The sequence below is a fragment of the Clinocottus analis genome, unplaced genomic scaffold (assembly GCF_023055335.1).
Source record: "Clinocottus analis isolate CAN_PGR_092001 unplaced genomic scaffold, fCliAna1.0.p SCAF_43, whole genome shotgun sequence".
In the NCBI taxonomy this organism is placed as follows: Eukaryota; Metazoa; Chordata; class Actinopteri; order Perciformes; family Cottidae; genus Clinocottus; species Clinocottus analis.
Window position 1 is genome coordinate 622,501 of NW_027176187.1, and position 21,740 is coordinate 644,240.

At 43.0% G+C, this 21,740-nt stretch overlaps 3 protein-coding genes across 4 annotated transcripts in view; all 3 read left to right on the forward strand.

The window, feature by feature from the left end:
* The window catches only part of agr2 (anterior gradient 2), a 2,002-nt gene extending 1,337 nt beyond the window's left edge, over positions 1-665 (forward strand). For both annotated transcript variants that reach the window (XM_068599149.1, XM_068599150.1), the window contains 3 exons: positions 77-140; positions 302-385; positions 512-665. In XM_068599149.1, coding sequence (XP_068455250.1) covers positions 77-140; positions 302-385; positions 512-561 — 198 coding nt within the window. In that variant the 3' untranslated portion in view covers positions 562-665. The remainder of the gene's footprint in view (positions 1-76; positions 141-301; positions 386-511) is intronic.
* Positions 666-3,959: 3,294 nt separating this feature from the next.
* tspan13b (tetraspanin 13b) lies at positions 3,960-10,635 on the forward strand. The gene is made up of 6 exons (XM_068599135.1): positions 3,960-4,449; positions 6,494-6,661; positions 7,140-7,220; positions 9,015-9,128; positions 9,308-9,418; positions 10,199-10,635. The coding sequence occupies exons 1-6, from the start codon at positions 4,387-4,389 to the stop codon at positions 10,271-10,273; spliced, it is 612 nt and encodes a 203-aa protein (XP_068455236.1). The 5' UTR covers positions 3,960-4,386; the 3' UTR covers positions 10,274-10,635.
* Positions 10,636-12,224: 1,589 nt separating this feature from the next.
* On the forward strand, positions 12,225-20,732 carry LOC137801713 (ankyrin repeat and MYND domain-containing protein 2-like). The gene is made up of 10 exons (XM_068599064.1): positions 12,225-12,329; positions 13,031-13,095; positions 14,553-14,691; positions 14,865-14,963; positions 15,047-15,207; positions 15,811-16,025; positions 16,779-16,887; positions 17,105-17,233; positions 17,341-17,464; positions 18,078-20,732. Exons 1-10 carry the CDS (start codon positions 12,263-12,265, stop codon positions 18,206-18,208), a joined length of 1,239 nt encoding a protein of 412 aa, XP_068455165.1. The 5' UTR covers positions 12,225-12,262; the 3' UTR covers positions 18,209-20,732.
* Positions 20,733-21,740: the final 1,008 nt, after the last annotated feature.

A 21,740-nucleotide genomic window follows, 5' to 3' on the forward strand; every position in this document is an offset into this window, starting at 1 on the left:
CGCTCAATGCGAGCTCCAGGGCCAAAGATGAGAGGTTTACATGTTGGTGACGTGTTATTCCTTCTCTGACCTACAGTATGAAACCACAGACAAACATCTGTCTCCTGATGGACAGTACGTCCCCAGGATCATTTTTGTCGGTAAGAGATATCTTGTGACACGATGCTTTATGTTCACACATCCTCTCCACAAGCTTCACAGACTCAGAGATGCATTTTTCACAAGAGGCATCTTATCTGCACATGATACCTTGAATACCAGTAAAAGTCCTTCTCAGCCATTAGCAATAATGTCCTTACAGATCCCACAATGACAGTGAGGGCTGACATCGTGGGTCGCTACTCCAACCGCATGTATGCCTACGAACCAGCTGATCTCAAACTCTGTAAGTGCAGCTAACGCAGCATTTTATATAATTTTATTGATTTCATTCTTCTTTATGTATCCTTTATGAGTTGTGCTCATGAAACACACACTGATTCGATGTCAATGCTTCCTGCTTCTTCCTCAGTCAAGACCAACATGGAAAAGGCGAAGAAGCTCCTGAAGTCTGAGCTGTGAGCAGAGCGGCGTGCTGTCAGCAGCGTTACATCTCCTTACCTTTCTTATTATTGCTGTACTTCAGGAATGTCTTTTAAATAAATATGGAACTGTTCATACATACAGACGGTCAGTGTGCTGTTTTATTTGCCGACAGATTGCAGGAGAGTTTACAACTCAGTAACTCTTGAACTCTTATCTTGGGATAATTTTGGTATAGCTCATGCTGCTACTGCTGCTACGTACCAATACATATAAATGGACTGGATGAAATGAAGGAAAGCTTTTTTAAATATAAACTAGTGTTACTCTATATTGCCTCAGTGAGGCCTGCAGGGCACATGGGCTCCTGCAAGGACATCAGTCACTTAGCTTGTGAGCCTGCCGTAGGTTTGAGAGGTTGTGTCAAGGAATGTGTCAATATCCCTGAACAGTTGAGCAACAGCAGGGTCTTGTCCTGCATTCAGACTTTATTCACGGTAAGGATCTTCTAAATCAGGGGTGTCAAACTCATTTGAGCGAAGAGGCCGCATGCTGCCCATTTTGATCTCAAGTGGGCCAGACCAGAAAAATCACAGAATAATAACGCATAATTAACGACAATGTTTCTCTATGTTTAAACCATTGGTGAAGGTTTTTAGATGATAAACTTTATTTTAAGGTCTTTCAACAATTACCTAGAAACATAAAGACCAAAAATTCAAACATCAGCCCTCTGTTTATCTGCCTGCTCTCCTCTGCAGATTCCCTCGCTTTGTGACACGTTTGTGACGCTATTTTCATGACGTGATCCAAAAAATTTTTTTTTTTTTTTTTTTTTGATTGAACACCCTGGCGGGCCGGACTGGACCCCCTGGCGGGCCGGATCCGGCCCGCAGGCCGTATGTTTGACACCCCTGTTCTAAATACTGGACCGTTCCTCCTCCTCCTCCTCATAACAATAAAACATGTTATTTGCATGGTACTCTACATGGTACTCAAGGCCCTTCACATGGTAAAATAATAATAAATAATAAAATAATAATAATAATAAATAAATAATAATAAAAGCAACAACAATATAAACCAGAGAGCTGACAGCAGGAGGAGACAGAGCGGTCTGAACTACATCACAGGTTAAACGCACATTTCAATAAATGAGTTTTCAGCGCAGTTTTGAAAGTGATGAGTGACGGAGAATCTCTGAAGTGATGGAGAGAGTTCCAGAGGGAGGGGCAGCAACGAAGGAGGCCCGCCCCCCTAGGTCTGATGCGTGAACAGAGTGGGGGTCAGGGGTTGTGGGTGCAGGAGGTCAGAGAGGTCTGGAGGGGTTCAGGGTTAAGAGGTCAGAGAGGTCTGGAGGGGTTCTGGATTAAGAGGTCAGAGAGGTCTGGAGGGTTCAGGGTTAAGAGGTCAGAGAGGTCTGGAGGGTTCAGGGTTAAGAGGTCAGAGAGGTCTGGAGGGGTTCAGGGTTAAGAGGTCAGAAAGGTCTGGAGGGGTTCTGGATTAAGAGGTCAGAGAGGTCTGGAGGGGTTCAGGGTTAAGAGGTCAGAGAGGTCTGGAGGGGTTCAGGGTGGTGAAAGGCATTGTAGGTCATGAGGAGAATCTGGAACTTGATTCCGTGCTGGATGAGGAGCCAATGGAGGTTTTGGAGGGGTGATGCTGTCTCTAGTGGACTGGGTGATGTGGTCGAGTGGACAGGGTGATGTGGTCTAGTGGACTGGGTGATGAGGTTTCTGGTGGACTGGGTGATGAGGTCTCTGGTGGACTGGGTGATGAGGTCTCTGGTGGACTGGGTGATGAGGTCTCTGGTGGACTGGGTGATGAGGTCTCTGGTGGACTGGGTGATGAGGTTTCTGGTGGACTAGGTGATGAGGTTTCTGGTGGACTGGGTGATGAGGTCTCTGGTGGACTGGGTGATGAGGTCTCTGGTGGACTGGGTGATGAGGTCTCTGGTGGACTGGGTGATGAGGTTTCTGGTGGACTGGGTGATGAGGTTTCTGGTGGACTGGGTGATGAGGTTTCTGGTGGACTGGGTGATGAGGTCTCTGGTGGACTGGGTGATGAGGTCTCTGGTGGACTGGGTGATGAGGTCTCTGGTGGACTGGGTGATGAGGTCTCTGGTGGACTGGGTGGGCAGAGGGACAGCAGAGTTCTGGATGTCTTGATGTTTGTTGATGGTTGTGGTGGATGTGCCGTGCAGGATGCTGCTGCAGTGCTGTTCTAGTTGAGAGGTGAGGATGAAGACGGCTGAAGAGGAGAGGGAGGGGCGTAGACAGGCGATGTTTTTAAGATGAAAGAAGATTTTCTTTTGTGATGTGCTTGATGTTGCGTTCAAAGCAGAGGGATGGATCAAAGAGGACACCAAGGCAGCAGACAGCAGATCTGACCGCTGACCTCATCTCTGCTCCACAGACCAGCTGCTGTACGGAGCTTTGAGCTTTTTGTGATTCATTGTTGAAATTAAAAGATTGATGATCTACATTTACATGTTTTCACAGTTTAAACTGCTACATTAGTCATTCAAATATCACAGAGTGGTCTGAAGGTGTGCGATTTGGTTAAAGGGTCATAAACTACGAAACGTCTCACTTAGAACAGACATTTTATTTGGTGTCATCTGAAGTTATGTCAAATGGCAATATTTGATCTTAACTAAGAGGGGAAACTCCTGCTTTAATATGAACACATTGATTAGTAGCGGTTTCAACGTTTTCTGACTTTTACAATTACATATGCAAAATTATATCTCATTGGCTCTCGTGAAAGTCAAAAGCTAGAAAACATGACTCCACTGATACGAAAGACAAATAAACAATAGGTTTCTCATTCTGTTCTACGCATACAGTCTTTGGTTCTATGCTATGATTTTTGCTTAGGAAATGCTAGTCACTCAGGAGTTGTGCAGATCTTTTCTTTAGAAGATGAGTTTCATTCAAATGAGCTGGTGAGGAATCTTTTCATGGTGCACATTGTGTCATCCGTGTGTTCAGCATCCTTTTGGATGATGTACCAGTATCCTTTATTAGTATTATTACAGTGATGATAACTGTGTCTTTATTAGTATTAATACAATGATGATAACTGTCTTTATTAGTATTAACAGTGACCATAACTGTCTTTATTAGTATTAGACGAGAGATCATAATTGTTTTATTAGTATTAATAAAGTGATGATAACTGTCTTTATTAGTATTAATACAGAGATTATAACTGGCTGCTCAGACTTAATAAAAGCCCTTGACACATACACTTGAACACTGCTTCCAAGAGAGCGGTACTTAATATAATAGTTTACATTAGCTTGCAATTATATGACGACAAGTGATATGCACTTATTTTGAAGGCTTGGTCTGTCGCTTCCGGTCATTTGGCTGCGTTGTTTGTAGTGACGCACCCAGCTTCAGGTTTGACCCGCTGCGGAGCAGGAAGCAGCATCTCTCCTGCGGGCTGCTGGGAGCGAGAAGCGGCATCTCTCCTGCGGGCTGCTGGGAGCGAGAAGCGGCATCTCTCCTGCGGGCTGCTGGGAGCGAGAAGCGGCATCTCTCCTGCGGGCTGCTGGGAGCGAGAAGCGGCATCTCTCCTGCGGGCTGCTGGGAGCGAGAAGCGGCATCTCTCCTGTGGGCTGCTGGGAGCGAGAAGCGGCATCTCTCGTGCGGGCTGCTGGGAGCGAGAAGCGGCATCTCTCCTGCGGGCTGCTGGGAGCGAGAAGCGGCATCTCTCCTGCGGGCTGCTGGGAGCGAGAAACGGCATCTCTCCTGCGGGCTGCTGGGAGCGAGACGCGGCATCTCTCCTGCGGGCTGCTGGGAGCGAGAAGCAGCGTCTGTCCTGCGTACATTTGTCTGAACCAGTTGATTTATTATCACGATGCGCTGTGCCGGATTCACCTGCTCCAAACACTGCCTGTGCGCGCTCAACATCCTCTATGTAGTGAGTATCCGCAGCAGAATATGCTACCATATGGACTGTTCTTCCAATTGACTGCTCTTTCCATCCTAAACAGTGTACACACATCGGCCCATCATTACACTGTGGTATCAGAAGCACGCTCATGTCGTCAGGGACAGTCCTACACTCATCTTATCAAAGGACCACTCTGCCTAGAAGTGTGAAAAGTATACCTGCACACACAGGGGAATTGACTGATGTCATAATAATGTTATCGGTTTTTATTTTAAACTGCGGTAGCGCCACGTAAAAGCATCATTCTCGTGTGTTTCAGACCCTTACCAAGGTCTCACATACTGATAACACCCCTTGTTGGAAGGAACAGGGTTGTGTTTTTCAGAAACAAACACGGTGTAAATTTGGTTCAGAAATAGAAACGTTGTATGAGAAAACTACAGTCCCCATATGCCCGGATGTTCTCTTCAGGAGCTTACGGCTGACGTGATTCCAAGATCATCTAGCAAACAGGAGGCTCACAAAACCCGAAAACCTGAGACGGCCTTAAAAAAACTCTTACCGTTTTGGGAACTTTAAGGTACTAATAGTTGATCAAACAGTCTAGATTGCTTTGTTAGACTCATACAAGCCCGGACGGTTACGGAGATGGCTTTATAATTGAAATCCGACCGTGTAAAGCAAGGGTCCCCAATAGGTAGATTGCATGCCGTTAAAAAAAAAGACTTAAAAAAGCCTAAAGGCTGATTTATACTCGGGTTTTACGCAGAGACGCAAGCACGCAAGACACGCATGGCCGACCATGCGTGGTCAAATCGGCCATTTTGCGTGCTTGCGTGCGTCACCCCAAATTTCTGACTATCCGTCAAAGCCCGTCTGACGGAGTATCAGGACACGCAGAGTATCCTGATACTCCGCAGATGGAGGTGAATTCCTGGAGGGAGATATCGGTGAACGTCGGTTTTATAAATGCTCATATTTGTGGACCTCTTCAGCCAAACGTTCTTCAACAAGATCCATTGTTCCTGTTTCTGCTGTGGCTTTTAAAAACAGAGGTATTATACTATTAAACCGGAAATGAGAGACTCAGAAAGAACGTGGTTAGCGGACCAATCACAGCCTTCCGGGCTGCGTACGGCTCACGTAGCTTTGACAGATAGTCAGAAATTTGGGGTGACGCACGTAAGCACGCAATATGGCCGATTTGACCACGGAAGGACGGCCATGCGTGTCTTGCGTGCTTGCGTCTCTGCGTAAAACCCGAGTATAAATCAGCCTTGAGGCCCCCAAGAGGTCACCAATTCTGTTAACCCTTTACACCTCAGAGTTAACATTCCATCAATATCTACACACACACACACGCAAGCACGCACACACACACACACACACACACACACACACACACACACACACACGCACACACGCACACACACACGCACACACACACGCACACACACACATCCTACCAGACCGTGGTAGGATGTTAGAAGACCAGCGGTTGGATCCCAGGCTCAATAGCTCCTGAAGGCTGACACATGTGTGAGTGTGTGTATGAATGAGATTTGGCTTTGGTCAGGTGGCACATGTCATCAGTGGATGTTTGAGTGATGACATGTAGTGTAAAATCCATTTTCTATTTTCAATTCTTGTTTCTGTACTTTTAACTTAAATGTAGGACTTTTACAGTAAGTGAGGTTTTCAACATTTTAGTATTGATATTTGCATTTAGTAAACAATCTGAATATCTTTTCATCTGCAATGAATATAGAATGTTGTCTGTAGTGTGACACATTTCTACTGTAATAGCAGATATGTCTTCCACGTTGTGAACACTCGATACAGCTGGCTGTGTGACTCAAATCTCCACACTGCATCATAAGAGGTCCCAGGAGTTCATATCCAGGTGTTTGTCTGTCCGGCAAGGTTTTATCCTTGAAAGTTACTTTTTTCAAATCCAAATGGTCTGCAGCTAATATTTTTATTTGATATTGAAATTAACTTGAAATGATTGTAAAGATTTCATGTTTCACAAACCCTTAGCATTAACTAAGTGTGTGTGTCTATCCTGCAGATGGTAAGCCTGCTGATGATCGGCATCGCAGCATGGGGGAAGTGGTTTGGTCTGGTCTCCAGTTTCCAGGTGGTGGGAGGCATCATCGGTGTGGGCGTCTTCCTCTTCTTTGTGGCCCTGGCCGGCCTCATCGGGGCCATGAAGCATCACCAGGTCCTGCTCTTCTTCGTATCCTTACACTGCTCCTGCTGTTATTACTGCTATGATATCGGATGCTCCTATATCATAGTTTTGACATCATGTATGATGTTACCAGCCAGGGAAATGTCCACAGCGTGTGGTTGGTTGGTATTTAAATAAGTTCATCATCAGCTGGAGCAAATATGCACAGCCCTCAACTCACTCACTGTTTACACAATGTTCACTATCTACTGGCTCTTAGCCCTCTGCACAATGCCCCTACTGACTACTGGCTATGAACTGTCTGGCTAAGGAAGCTGTTTTTAATACATCAGGATTCTCTCTTCATCCCTAAATTTGTGAAATTAATTTCTGTGCATGTACTCATGTGCAATATAGAGCATCGTACGGCCCACTGATCGGTGCAGAGACGGAGCCTGCAGCTCCATTTCCAGCCTTACTCTCGTCTGTGTTGCACTGGTTTAGTGACACTGGTGTGAGCAGGATCCTTGACGGTGAATCTCAGTACATGATTGTTCTGTTCATGGTGTTTATTGTGCAGTTCGCTGTTTCCAGTGCGTGCTTGACTATCAACAGAGAGCAGCAGGTAAGATGAACATCTTTCAGTCAGAAAATACACACACGCAACCCGAGAAGAATAAACAATAAAACAGGAAACTCAGAGACAGTAATACTTTAACAAAAAGTGTCCTTTTATAAGTACGCTTTGGGAAATGGGGGTGGGGTCAAATTCAACAAAAGGTTCCTCCCGGTCGGGGTCTTTGGTCTCACACGCCGGTTGCTTGACCCTACGTGGGCAGATCAGAGGAGAGAGGCGAGTACACAGGTTTACTTTGTGTCCGTTGTGGCTCCTCTCCAGCAGTTCAGGGAGTCCTCCATTACTAGGATGAATTTTCTTCCAGGAGGTAATATTGCAGCTGGGTTAGGGCCCATTTCATTTCAGGACATTCCTTCTCTACAGTTGAATAGTTCATTTCATGTTTTAGCAACTTACGGCTAGTGTAGGTCACTGGGTGTTCTTCCCCTAACCTGGGACAGCACCGCTCCAACTGATCCCGAGGCATGGACAATGAACACGTCATCACTGGCTCAGTGTATAAGGCCTTGTGAAGAGTTGAAAACGCTTCGGCTGTTTCGGCACTCAACAGGAGTGGGTGAGGGTTTTTTTCTCGTCATTTCGTGTAAGGGGGCTGCATTGGTAGCAAAGTGAGAGATAAAACACTGATTATAGCCCACCAATCCCAGGAAAGTTTTTACTTGGTCCACCATCCTCTGGAACTAGTTCCAGAGGATGGTGGACCAAGCACTCCATGACACCGAAGGGCAGTAAAGGCAGTCTTCTCCAAGGCTGGGTGGGGAGGGGAGGGGGGTCATCTCCCGTGTTTAACCAACTGTGGGTCAGACGCATCAGGGTCGCAACCTGCGGTCGCACTGGTGTCGCACTGGTGTCGCACTGGTGTCGCACTGGTGTCGCACTGGTGTCGTAGGACCAGGAGTGGAACTGTTGCGCCCTTGTCTGGAGGTTGTGACCATGGTGGGCTAAGATGGCTGCTTTTAAGGCCTCATACTCATCCACTTCTGCAGGGGAGAGGTTCTGGCAGGCTTTTTGCACGTCACCCATCAAGAAAGGGGCTAGTATACCGGCCCAGTCCGCTTAAGGCCAGTGCTCCCTGTTTGCAGTTCTTTAAAAAACCTCCCTCGATCACCTCCCCCAACTTCAGCTTGGGGATCCGCGCTTGTGCTTTGTCTGCTCGGCTTTTCCCCCTGATTTGCTTCAATACATACATACATACATACATACATGCATGCATGCATACATGCATGCATACATACATACATACATACATACATACATACATACATACATACATACATACATACATACATACATGCATGCATGCATGCATACATACATACATGCATACATACATACATACATACATGCATACATGCATGCATGCATGCATACATACATGCATGCATACATACATGCATACATGCATACATACATACATACATACATACATACATACATACATACATGCATGCATACATACATACATACATACATGCATGCATACATACATACATACATACATACATACATACATACATACATGCATGCATGCATACATACATACATACATACATACATACATACATACAAATACTTCAAAACCTGATCATGTTTATGTGAACACACTCAATGACTACGACTACTACTACTACTACTACTACTACTACTACTACTACTACCAGTACTGATATTGTAATGATAATGTCATTGTTGTGTATTTACTGAAATTACACACAGCTCTAAATATGAAACTGCTATCACACACACATTTAACGTGGTATTGCTCCTGTCTGTGTGCTGAAGGATCACCTGCTGGCGGTGGGCTGGAATAACTCTCAGAGCACTCAGAGGGATGTGGAGAAGAGCCTCAACTGCTGTGGCTTCAAACAGGTGGACCTCAACCTCACCTGTGATGCTGTGAGTTTCTATTAATTAAATGTTTCCAGGCCCCTGCCTGTTAAAATAGTTTGATGGGTCCTCACTGTAGCGTTTAATCATTTAAAGAACAGCGGTAAAGCTCTACAGACACTTCTAACCCTGCTGTCTGAAGTGTTTGCATTCTATTGTCTGAAGTTTTGTCTCCTGTTCTCCTGCAGGCTTGTTTCCACAACCGCTCCTGCCTGCCCTGTGCAGATACAATCCAGGAACATGCTGGAGAGGTTCTCCACTTTGTAGGAGGGATCGGATTCTTTTTCAGCTTTACTGAAGTGAGCCATCACAACAACAACACTGAGTTTAATGATGAAGCAAAAACCTTGTACAAGATCTATGTGAGCGTGCCTTGTCGTGCACGTTAGTGCATGTGAGCGTGCCTTGTCGTGCACGTTAGTGCATGTGAGCGTGCCTTGTAGTGGACGTTAGTGCATGTGAGCGTGCCTTGTAGTGCACGTTAGTGCATGTGAGCGTGCCTTGTAGTGCACGTTAGTGCATGTGAGCGTGCCTTGTCGTGGACGTTAGTGCATGTGAGCGTGCCTTGTAGTGGACGTTAGTGCATGTGAGCGTGCCTTGTAGTGCACGTTAGTGCATGTGAGCGTGCCTTGTAGTGCACGTTAGTGCATGTGAGCGTGCCTTGTAGTGCATGTTAGTGCATGTGAGCGTGCCTTGTAGTGCACGTTAGTGCATGTGAGCGTGCCTTGTAGTGCACGTTAGTGCATGTGAGCGTGCCTTGTCGTGCATGTGAGCGTGCCTTGTAGTGCACGTTAGTGCATGTGAGCGTGCCTTGTCGTGCATGTGAGCGTGCCTTGTAGTGCACGTTAGTGCATGTGAGCGTGCCTTGTCGTGCACGTTAGTGCATGTGAGCGTGCCTTGTCGTGCACGTTAGTGCATGTGAGCGTGCCTTGTCGTGCACGTTAGTGCATGTGAGCGTGCGGCGGTTACACATAATGGACCAAGAGTAGATTCTTTGTGGGTTTGACACTCCAACACAGAGATAAGCAGCTGTTCATGTGTGCCTCACAGTATCTAACCGTAAAGGTGTCTTATGTCAGATTCTGGGAGTGTGGCTCACATATCGCTACAGGAACCAGAAGGACCCCCGAGCGAACCCCAGTGCTTTCCTGTGAGACAGCAGTCACCACCTCCATGGACCTTCTCACCGCAAACACAACACTGTGTGTTTCCCCTGGGGCTCTTTTCACATGACGGGTTTGTTTGTCAGGAGTGAGATGTGTTCAGAAAACCAGTGTGTGAAGAAACAACACACACGTTGCCTCCAGACTGACAGCTCGTCATCAGAGAGAGTTTCTAATCATTTGCAGTGAGTACACTGAGATATTATGGCTGTAAAAGAAGTCATATTGTCTTTAACAGTTAGCTGCATAGTACTAAGTATGTATGCAGCCCGCCTGATGGTTTTTGTTTGTTTGTGTGTTTTATTCAGTCAATTATTATAATACAATACAATATTATTATTCTCTCTCTATGTATGTATGTATGTATGTATGTATATATGTATATATGTATATATACATATATACATATATATATATATATATATATATATATATATATATATATATATATATATATATATATATATATATATATTATAGTACACATGCACTCCTCTTGATGGCATGTGGTATATTTGGTCTTCTGCATCATTTCTTTTGCAAACATGAGCTACTGTATGAGAGCTGCAATGATGTTTCTGTGAACCTTTGGTCCTTTGCGCTGTAAACCGCTATAAAACACTGATGGATGAAAAACAATCTTTTTACATTAAGCTGACGCTTTTATCCAAACAACTTACATTTTGCTCGATACACTGTAGACACAGCAACGGGGAGCAATCCAGGGTTAAGTGTCTTGCTCAAGGACACAATGACAGGGAATAGCGGAGTCGGGGCTCGAACCACCGACTCTCTGACTGGAAGACGGGGATGCTCCTACACACGCTCCTCCTTCCCCTGACTGTGTGTCTTTTGCAATCATTCATGTTTTACAAGTGTGTAAAATGTTTGAATTCAGTAGTGCAAAAAAACCCATTCATGTCTGTTGTACAGTCCTAAAGATGTTTTTTTCTTCAATAAAAGAAGTGAAGAAATATGTGAGTGCTGTAAGATTATTTCAACTTGTAAAAAGTTCTATAAGCGTCATATTACTAGACAGGTAAGATAAAGGAAAGGTAACTGTTCATTATAAACACTTGATGAGTGATGATAAGGTCTAGACAGTGTGAGGAGGGGATTTGTAATGAGGCCGTCTGCCCTGCAGCAGCAGGTGAAGCCCCTGAAGAATCCAGACACTGCTGGTGCTGATGGGACGATGACACGGGTCAGGCTGATGATGCTTTGGATGAATCTGTGAAGACTGGGCGGTGATGGGGAGGTTGAGTTGCATGTGCAGCAGCAACATGAAAATACCGAAAGGCAGAGAGATAATTATTCAATTTAATTCACTTTATTTTCTATAGCTTAAAATCACAAGTTACAAATGATCCTCAGCGGCTTTAAAGTCTGTACACACAGACATCCCTGTCAGGGACCGCACATCGGATCAGGAAAGACTGGAGGTAGAGTAGCTGCCGTCTTTGACTCGGACCTATCAATGAATCCTGAACCGAAGTTCAAGTGTCGTTGAGTATTCAGAAAAGCACTATATGAATTAAAAGTATTCAAATTATTATGAATTAAACTACAACTCATTTGAAAAGCCTTACCATAGAACATTTAACTGTCTTTCCACAGAACGTTTATCAGACCATTAATAGATAAAGATGGTGGACTTCCTCTGGAGTAAACGCTCTCCCCAGTACCAGTGAACATCCAGGGAATGGACATTGAGATTGTAAAATCTTATACTTGGGTGTTCACGTGAACAATAAACTGGACAGGACCACACTCAATGACACACACAGTAAGTCAGAATAGTTAGTCAGAGCCTAACTTTATACATAGATGAAATACGAGCTCCCCTTGGTTTGGTATAGTGGTACGTTCCAAGGATGGTTCGCTCCTTCTTGTGTCAGAGCCGTCGCTCAAGCCCCCGGGAGACTGTCAGCAGACAGACGAGGCCGAGGCATCCAACCCCAGCAGACCTGATCGGAGAGGATGGCTGCTTCTCAGGAAGGAGATCTATCAGCACCTGAAAGAAAGATGCTGCAAGTTATTGCTGCTGGTACGTAGTAGCTGACTTATCTTTTATAGGAGTGCACTTCTAGCTTTATTCCGTCACTGTTATTCACAATTATTATAATCTTTCAACGTTTTTTTCTTGTGAGTTTCTTGTGAAACTTTATTTTTACAAATATTGTGTAGTAATTTAATTTCTGAGTGAAAGTTTAGGCACTCACTACACTACACACAGTACATTGTCCAAACCTTGACATTGCACTGTTTTCAAATCAATATTTGTCATATGATTTTAAAGATATAACCAGGTGTATAAAATCATGGCACCGCATGTTATTTCATGCGGTCCTTTCTGAACAATACAAAAACGTGTCTATGGACATATGTATGTCATTTGCCACTAATCATACACTGTGTTGAATTGCTATATTTACGGACTCTCTGACTGGAAGACGGGATGCTCCTACACGCGCTCCGACTTCCCCTGACAATCACTCATGTTCTACAAGTGTGTAAAATGTTTGAATTCAGTAGTGCAAAAAAAAACATTCATAACCTGAAAAGTATTTGAGTCATTTTATGTCTGTAAGTCATTTGACAGCAGGTCAACAAACTCCATACAACACCATCCAACAATCATAATGTTGTATGAATGGATGTGTATTTTAATCGCTGTTGTTTCTTGCTCACATGTCCACACCTCAAACTGTCTCCAGGTGTTTCATAGTGATACCTTTTGGTCTGCAGGTGATGTACACCAGGCTTCCCATCTGCTGGCCAGCCAGGACGTACGAGTCAACTGTTTGGATGAGGTACAACTATAGAAAGTAAAACATTTTGTAATGTTCGCAGTTGAAGTATTCATGTAATTGCTTTTCTGGAGCTTTCAAAAAGAAAAAAAAACACTTTTGTTAGCTAATGTTGAAAACAAACTTTCAGGCTCCACTTATGTATTTCAATAATTTAGTGAGATTGATCTCCATATTAAAAGTCAACCCAAAACATCAATGAGCATATTTCTCACCATAACACAGCTTCCTTTACTGTGATCACTAAATTGTTACTCCCAGCAAGTGATGTCCTGTAAATTTACAATTGTAATTGATTTGTTAAGCATGAGCTCCTGTATGGAAATCATAAAAAAGCCTTTTTTGAACTACACATATATGCATAGTGTAAATATAAAAACCCTCTTGGACCCTATCTGCTTATCAAGTGACCCTATGTGAGGCCCCAGAGCCAAGGTTGAGAAGCCACAACTCTTGAAAAAAAAGATATTTCTTTGAATGTAATGACAAAGTGTTGCTCAAAGGCTACTGGTCTGCTCAACACCATACAACATTACGGTTAGCTCGTGTTTGAAGATATGTTTTAAAACATGATGGTAGTAAAAATGACTACACCCCCTTCCTCCTCCACCCACAATGCAACAGCGATGTCATTGTAACATGTTCTCTATTGTGATGGAGCCATATGGAGTTGACTCTTTGATAATAGCATCACGCCACTACACGTAGCTCACAGATTGCTCCTGTCAGGATCAGATGTGGTGACACAGTTACCTTTCCACACAACACAGACATGTTTCAAAAGTATTTTCTGTGTGCGATGACAGGCAATTCATATATTTATTAATAAATCCAAAGTTGGTACATTTGCCTCCAGGGTTGACTTGAAGACGTTCAGCTGTTACCCAATCAGATTCCAGCCTTCTTTAAATGCAGAGAAAAAATATTATAAAATTAAACTTTTAACCAAATTTTGTATCACAGAAAACATATAAATCCTTGTAACCATCTAACTTAGCAGGGGCCTTTGTTTTGTATGTTCCTTCATCATAATCTGCAAACCATGGAGGAGCATCTTATTTTTTCCATGCATACTGACAACAATTCTAAACTTCCCAACACTACAAAGTATGGAAGCCCATTTCCACCACAAAAAAAGTCATAATTATGACAATAACAAAAAATAATAATTACGTAATTACGACTTTTATTTGTGTCTGAAATGAGCTTACGAGGACCGGAGACCTCCTGATGAAGAATTCAGCCCCCGTTTTTCGGGGCTGCTCGGGCTCATACGGCTCATAAATTGAATATAATATTCATAACTTTGTTTTCTATTGTGTACGATCACCTGCATTTCTGTGCTTCTGTTGCCTGAGATAAGATTAAGATGGAATAATTGTTGCTGTTTAAGCATTCTTTTTTCCAGGTCCATCAGCTAATCCCTGGTGTAAGCTTGTCCCTCTTTTGTGTTCCTTAAGTGTGGTATGACTCCACTGATGCATGCAGCGTATGAGGGCAAGGCCGATATGTGTCGTCTGCTGCTGCAACACGGGGCCGACGTCAACGGCAACCAGCGTGAATATGGATACACTGCTCTCATGTTCGCTGGCCTGTCAGGTATGACTGTCACTCAGTTTTGCAGCATTTATTGTAAGGTTCTCATGACATTCTGATAAATTGAATTGTAGTTAAATAGACTAACATTCATGTCATTTTAGTGTAGCAAGATAATTGGTGGTGCAATGTATCGTGTTCTATTTCTAAAATGAAAATCACAAATCCACCTGCAGGGAAAACAGACATCGCCTCCATGTTGCTGGATGCGGGAGCAGAGAAAGACCTGGTGAATTCTGTGGGTCGCACTGCTGCTCAGATGGCAGCGTTTGTAGGTGAGACAGGCGTATAGACTGTGTTGTCAGTTTACTGGTGACTTTGATGGTGGTTACATGTTCACCTGTAATTCTCCTTCCAGGCCAGCATGACTGTGTAACAGTGATCAACAATTTCTTCTCGTTGGCGAGGCTGGAGGACTACACCAGCCCACAAGGGCTGGAGAGGGAGCCCAAGCTACCCCCCATGCTGGCGAAAGCCTTGCACAAGATCATCATGACCACCAACCTAAACCCAGTCAAGGTGAGGCCTGCTCATGAGCTAAGACCTGCCCTCGTATTCACAGGTTCAGCGGCATGTGATTGTATATGAGAGTTTTGATCTTGAAAGTTTGACCTATAGCTGGCTCTAAAGAGTGAACAGATCTCTAATGTCCTTTAGTTAGAGACACCTTGAACATCCAGAACTAATAGTTCTTGCCAATTCATCCAATAGTTGTCAAGAAATGACGAGCAAAATATAAACAGCACTAAAATGTATTTTTGTCCCATGCATTGTCAGCTAAAAAAACAACACAATATCCATTTAATAGCTGTAACTCACTGACAAAAGGTAGTATTCACGCCAAACTTGATGGTACAAGACCCCTCCATACAACTTTTCACATTTAAAAAACACACTTTCCTTGGATGATTCAACAAAATTAGTTTTACACAAGTATTTTTTTGACAACAAATTAAGTAAAGTAAATTTGAGTTGAGAGCTTTGGTCTGCAGTCTCAGCCCAACAATCTACAAAAAGTTCCTAAATCCTTAAAATACAGTCGCAGCTAAACAATTTATGTCTCAATCAGAGACATTGTTTCTCCTCAGAAGTGTTTGTCTAACCAACTCTCCAATCTGTCAGATAGTCTTGCTGGTGAAGGAGAATCCTGTCCTGGTCGATGTGGCAGCTCTGGAGAAGTGTTACCAGGTGATGGATATGCTGTGTGAGCAGTGTGTGGAGCAGCAAGACATGAATGATACCCTTGCCGTGAAGATGCACTACATCAGCTGTGTGCTGCAGAAATGCCTCGCCTTCCTACAGAAACAAGATGGCAAGCTGGACGAACTCGTCAAGAAGTGAGTCGTTTGAGTCCGTCTTCTGAATATTATTACATTTCATTTAGCTCACGCTTTCATCCAAAGCGACTTAACTTTTGCTCTAAACACCATAGACACAGCAACAGGAACTAATTCGGGGTTAAGTGTCTTGCTCAAGGACACATCGACATGGACTAACGGAGCCAGGGCTCAAACCACCGATCCTCTGATTGAAAGACCGGCATGAACCACTGAGCCAGAGCTGCCCTAAATATATAACCAGCAGCACTCACAGCACTCATTTTATAGAGCAGGTCCGAGTCTGGACCTGCTTATATGAAAAGTATCATGGGATGAGCTTTGTGATTTGGCTCTATAGAAATAATGCACTCAAGTTGCTCTCATAGTTGTAGTTAAATCAATCTGTGGTTTGTTATCAAAGGCCCATCCTTATTTTCTCAACCATTTAACCCACTTGAGTGCAACCCAAGATTTTACTGTTAACCATTGTTGCTCAATGGTTATACTGAAAACAAAAAGCTGCTGACAGTGTTAATGGTACTCTGCATGTTTGACTGTGAGATGTGAAGTTTGGGCTCGTGGTTGGAAGCACAGGTCAAGGAGCCACCAAGATCCGTAAGGTTCATCCTCTTGGGACCCAACATATCTACAACAAATATTGTAGGAATCTAACCACTAGTTACAAAATACTGTTATACATTCAAAAAAAAAACATAGTTATAATGATTATGGTCTTATTTCTGCTGTCCTTGACCTGCTGCTGGGTCCCAGCCTGTTAAGGGGAAGAGACAGTGATGGTTTCCCACAGTACCAGGAGAAGTTCATTCGGGATTGTATCAAGAAGTTTCCTTATTGTGAGGCAACACTCCGACAGCAACAGGTGAGGATCATTACACCGATAGAGATTGGAAGTGCAGGACATATCATATCATTTTTGGCAGACGGCCAGTGTTTTTAAAAGATAAATGAGGAAGAGTACTTTTGAACAGTTGTTGATAGACGTTGTTGATGCAGCTGTATAAGTTATTGAGCAATCATTTTATATTTAATCATTCTTGTTGATATAACTTTAATATACCATGACATCTAATTTCCAGGGCAACGACCCCACAGCGTTCTCAGTGTTGGCACAGGCTATAACAGGGCAGATGACGTTTGTCGATGCTCATTACTGTGCTACATGTGGGGAAAAGGGAGCCGACAAGTGGTGCTCCCTTTGTAAAGCAGTAAGTCAAAGTTTGGTAAAAGATAGCTCCTGTAATATAATTAATGTCATTACAATTCTCCATTTGAAACTACCCCCAGGTTGTGTTTCCTTTTGTTTGTCTTTTAGGTGACTTATTGCAGCCTGATGTGCCAAAAGCTCCACTGGTTCACCCATAAAAAGATGTGTAGGTGCATACAGGAGCAGGATGCCGACCCGGAGACGGCTATTCCAAGGATGAAAGAACTGAAAGGTGCTGTGTAGAGTGTATTTTTTAAGAAAACTTCAGTCAGGCTCCAAAATGAAAGAAATAATGTTTACTCAAGGTTCAGAAGAATACAGATATTTATGATGAGCATTTTACTGCGCGGCAGAGTTCACAGCAGTCATGCAATTTATTCTCCAGATTGACATTTAGAGAATGGATTTCTGGGTACACTGAAACAATAGGTGACAGCAAAAGGTGAATATAACTAATACCTGACTGGAAGCAGTTTGGTAAATTCAAGAAATCTTTTTTAATTAAATTAAATTCAGTTTATTTTGTATAGCCCAGAATCACAAATGACAGATTAGGGCTTTATAATCTGTACACATACAGATTACATACACTGTCCCAGGACTTCACATCAGATCAGGATAAAAACCCTTTCACAGAAAAATAAAGAAGAAACCTTCATTCAGAGGAGGATCCTCTCCCTGATGGACAGAAGCAGCAGAAGCATCATATTTGATCTGATTTCATTAATCACATGTAATGCAGTATAGCAGCAGGACAATTTAGTCTTAAGCCAGTACTGCGGTCAGGCTACTGTGTGTCTTGTGTTAAACAACCAACATAATTACTCTGTGTTGCTCCTGGTTAGATGATGAAAGCAACCTGGTGATGGAGACAGCCAACTTCCTTCAGGAGCTGTGTCTACGGGCAGAGGAGCAGGTGGCTGCTGCAGGAGGCTGCCCTGCAGAGCTCCTGGCCTCTTCCACCACCTCTGCTTAGGGAACGTCTTGCACACAGGACTGGGGTGGGATAACCATCAAAGGGTCCTGAAACTTAAATCATCTGTTTTTGTGAATTTTCACAAAAGTTGCACTTGGAGAAGTGTGGATTAACAAGAACCATCCTGTTTGTATATATTTCACACCAAGCCATGAAGCTTAAAATATGTAGTGACACAAAAGCTGCTTCTGAAAAACTTTAGACCTGAGCAGCTGCAAAATTAAAAGGTATTTTGAAAATAAAATGTCATAATGCCAGCAAACACCCTTATTTGTCTGATTCATGAATAAGAGAGGTATGGGGTGAAGTCTAAGCCTATGTCATCTAAAAAATGAATAAAAAGACCTATATTTCATTGTGTAACGTCGTTATATTCAAATGTCAAAATGATATGGATAATGGTGCATGTCAACAGAGATAAGAGAAAAGATGTCAATTTGTTTTTCAAATTCTTACTTCATGTCAAATGTGATACGATTATAAAAAAACAAACATACACTTTTATTAATCCCCCTGGGGAAATTCTTCTCTGCATTTGACCCATCCTTGATGAGGGGGCAGTGGGCTGCCCTGTGGGGAGCAACGAGGGGTTAAGTGTCGTGCTCAGAGACACATCAGCGTGTGAGCTGTGGGGTGACTGGGGATCGAACCGGCTACCTTGTGGTAACGGGACGACCGCTCATCCCCCTGAGCTACAGCCACTCCAAGTTATGGTTGGGAAACGATCGTGGGAATATCAAATAAATTATGGTTGTGTGGTTAAGGCAACAAAAACAATGGCTGGTTTGAGAAAGATTGTGGCATCACCTTGACCTTTACAATGTGTCCTGGATTGGCACTGAATGTTGGCACTGGCTGTAATTTGTGAAGTGCAGAATCATCCCATATGCATTCACATGTCCATAACCTACAGGGTTTCAGTTAGTTAGAGATTAGTTACAAATTTGGGTGAAATTCCTATGGAACTGGCATTGCTTGACCATTAGATTGCCTTGGTAATATAATTATAATAATATAATAATATAAATCTCTAAAATGAGACATTCAGGAGGCATCCTGGTCAGATGCCCTGACCGGACGTCTCAGTTCTTCTCTTTATCTCTACGGCTGAGCCTCATTTCACCTCGCTTGGGCGAATGACGCACTGCCAGCTTGAAGGGCAAAATCCACCTTTTGTTGGCACCATGCTCCTCCTGGATCTGGTCTTTGCCCATCCTGGGGTTTGCCCATTGTTGTAGCCTACTTTCTGACATATTAAAATAAACGTTCCCAGGAAGGCTGAGCAGTGTCCGTATATAATAATGGGATCCACCACCCCGGTCTGCTACTCTACAGGTACTTTTCTTTACCAGAACTCGCTTGAGCCCAACTGAACGTCTTTCTCCATAGTCTCACTGAACTCCTCCAACAACCCATATTTCTACTTTGGCAACTGCAGGCAGCTGCAAGCCTTTTGGCCAACTAGTTCCCGTTTGCTGTTTCTGGAAACCCAATGGAGGCTTTGAAAATGGCTCGCTTGGCCCACCCTGTAACAAGCCAAGCTCAGGAATGATAAAAGATTCCTCTGGAGGTGGGAATTGAAAACCTCAACGACAGGGTCCTAAGCCAATTGTTCCCAGAACACCCTCACTTCACAATGAGGTTTACGAGGTCTGTCCTGCAGCCTCCCCGGGCGATCTGATCCAAGTCACCACCAGGTGATAAACTGTTGACAGCTCTATTCTATACCCAAGACATACGGCCGCAGATCTGATAATGCCACAAGTCATCTTTGTTCTGGTTCCCAGAATACTTATTAATTGCCCTATGCTTGATTTGTTATAGCCAATCCATGACTAGCACAGAAGTCCAATAACAAAGCACCACGGGTTGAGATCAGGCAGGCCGTTCCTCCCAATTTACACTCCATTGTTGCCCACGTGAGAGTTGTAGTCCCAGAGCAGAACTATAGAGTCCCTGGTCTGCACACTTTTCAGGGTGACACCAGACTCCAAGAAGGCCGGGTGTTCTGAATACCAAAGCACAGTGTCCCTCACTTTCCCTGGAGAAAAGTGCAACACAGCTGCGCTCAGCCAGGGGCTCGTAATTATCGCCTCATCCGAGGGGATACGAAGAGGCTATAGTTGATGTACAAAGTATTTTGACATGTGTGTTATTCCTACACTGCATCTCAGCATATTCCATCAGAGACTTTGCTTCACTATGTTTGGAATACCAGATTGCATGTTGGTTAGAGGCTGCTTCAGTCACACCCCAGACAACACATTTCAGTTATGTATGTAGGAACAAACACCTCTGTGTACAAATATGAAATTCAGTTGTGTCAGTATTGCTTTGTGTGGTCAAAGAAACAAATACATGTATTGAGTGATGCATATTCAATATTTTTATTAGAATTTGTTATTGTGTTGTGAGTGTATCCACAACTATTAGTCTTGTAATATTGCAGAATCTAAGAAAGTTCTTTCGTGGTGAGTGCTGCATCTGTCCTCTGCTTGTATTTTAATATTAATAAAATGTGTCTCTATCAGGGGAACGAGTCTTTTTTACAGTAATATTGACTCGCGTATATGGATATTCAAATGCCAAACAGCAAGTTTTAAAACCATCTGTAATCAAAACATTTTTTATTGCAGTTTTGTTATAAATTACTAAAGGTTTTAAGTCCTGCTAGTGAACCCTTTTAGCTGCAATGATCTTAACACAGCATATCATTACTTTGTTAGATAAAACCTCTGATAATATATTTCACATGTAATTGTATGATTTTTTTGCTCAATCTATATCTAAATATAATAAAAACATTCACTGTTAACTAGTATGATCATTAATATGATCATATTTTCATAAAACATATCAATGCCTTCAAAAGACAGTCAAAGCAAACAAACGTGCTACTTGCTAATTATCTGGCAGATGAATTGCAATTACATATCAGTCTTTCATTCTCAAGGTGGACACAAACATGACTGCTAATAAGGAATGCTAATGTTTATTGTTCAATACATGGTGAACAACACTAGATGGCAGCAGCGTTTTACTTCTCTAATGCTGAACGGTGAGATTGTCTGTACTTTATTAGCAATATCAACATTGATACTAGTTGGTAGACAAAGCTTCGTCAACCACAAGCTATATTCATAAGATGAAAAAATATTATCATATTGAATCATTTCATTTTTACATTGTTTATCCTCACTGGGATTTGAATTAATTCATGGTCTATGATTAGACATACTTTTTCAAATATTAATTCAAGAAAGTTCCACTTAACCTTTTCTCTCTAAATTTAGTGCATGGACTAAACTTGACTGACAATCTGATATTAACGATATGCCGGCTTGACGGCCGATGCCAAAAGGCTTTCCAGGATAAAAAAAAAGAGGCTTCCTACCCCTTTAAATCTTTAAATATATAGAATAAATATAAAATAATAAATATTTAAAATGAGCAGCAAGCATGGCTACTGTCACACTGACTATCAATCAGCCCTGTCATCGTTTTCACCCTATTATTCTCTTTCCGCTTATTT

Excerpts from the sequence above, each read along its gene's own strand:
- tspan13b (XM_068599135.1), top strand. The coding sequence starts at position 4,387 with ATGCGCTGTGCCGGATTCACCTGCTCCAAACACTGCCTGTGCGCGCTC. Across the intron at positions 6,662-7,139 it reads ACCAGGTCCTGCTCTTCTTC|TACATGATTGTTCTGTTCAT; the intron begins GTATCCTTACAC and ends GGTGAATCTCAG. Across the intron at positions 9,419-10,198 it reads TCTTTTTCAGCTTTACTGAA|ATTCTGGGAGTGTGGCTCAC; the intron begins GTGAGCCATCAC and ends GTCTTATGTCAG.
- LOC137801713 (XM_068599064.1), top strand. The coding sequence starts at position 12,263 with ATGGCTGCTTCTCAGGAAGGAGATCTATCAGCACCTGAAAGAAAGATG. Across the intron at positions 15,208-15,810 it reads CCAACCTAAACCCAGTCAAG|ATAGTCTTGCTGGTGAAGGA; the intron begins GTGAGGCCTGCT and ends CCAATCTGTCAG. Across the intron at positions 17,234-17,340 it reads GGTGCTCCCTTTGTAAAGCA|GTGACTTATTGCAGCCTGAT; the intron begins GTAAGTCAAAGT and ends TTTGTCTTTTAG.